The 382-nt window shown below is 51.8% G+C and overlaps 1 protein-coding gene across 1 annotated transcript in view; it reads right to left on the bottom strand.

The window, feature by feature from the left end:
- Positions 1-67: 67 nt before the first annotated feature.
- Positions 68-382, bottom strand: part of LOC119591450 (basic proline-rich protein-like) — a 12,254-nt gene continuing 11,939 nt past the window's right edge. Inside the window, exon 5 of the mRNA XM_037940189.1 lies at positions 68-382. This exon is cut by the window's right edge and continues 33 nt beyond it. Coding sequence (XP_037796117.1) covers positions 241-382 — 142 coding nt within the window. The 3' untranslated portion in view covers positions 68-240.

Here is a 382-nt window from a genome sequence, read left to right on the forward strand (position 1 = left end):
TCCTTGTTATATTACTTATCAGAAGACCTATGCAATTTTATCAACATGTGATGGTGATTCTTTTGGCTTTCTGGTCATCAGCCGATTTTCTCAGAAGCCATTTTGAATCCTACTGAAAATAGACATACTCTCGCCTCTCTCTCTTTTTGCTCCTTCTCCCTGTTCTACTCTTTCTCCTTCTTCTCCTCCCTCTCCATCTCCTCTTTCTCCTAACTCTCCGCCTTTCCCTCCTTCTCCTCCTCACGCCCCCTCCTCCTCCTCCGCCTTCCTCAGCAAGGCCTTGGAGGCGAAATCGAATGACGACGAAGGCCCTCGCTCGCCCTTGGCGCCCCTGAAGCCTGGAGGACCTGCCATGCCCTTCACGGACTCGCCTGCAAGGCCG

Source organism: Penaeus monodon, chromosome 28 (assembly GCF_015228065.2).
Source record: "Penaeus monodon isolate SGIC_2016 chromosome 28, NSTDA_Pmon_1, whole genome shotgun sequence".
Lineage (NCBI taxonomy): Eukaryota > Metazoa > Arthropoda > Malacostraca > Decapoda > Penaeidae > Penaeus > Penaeus monodon.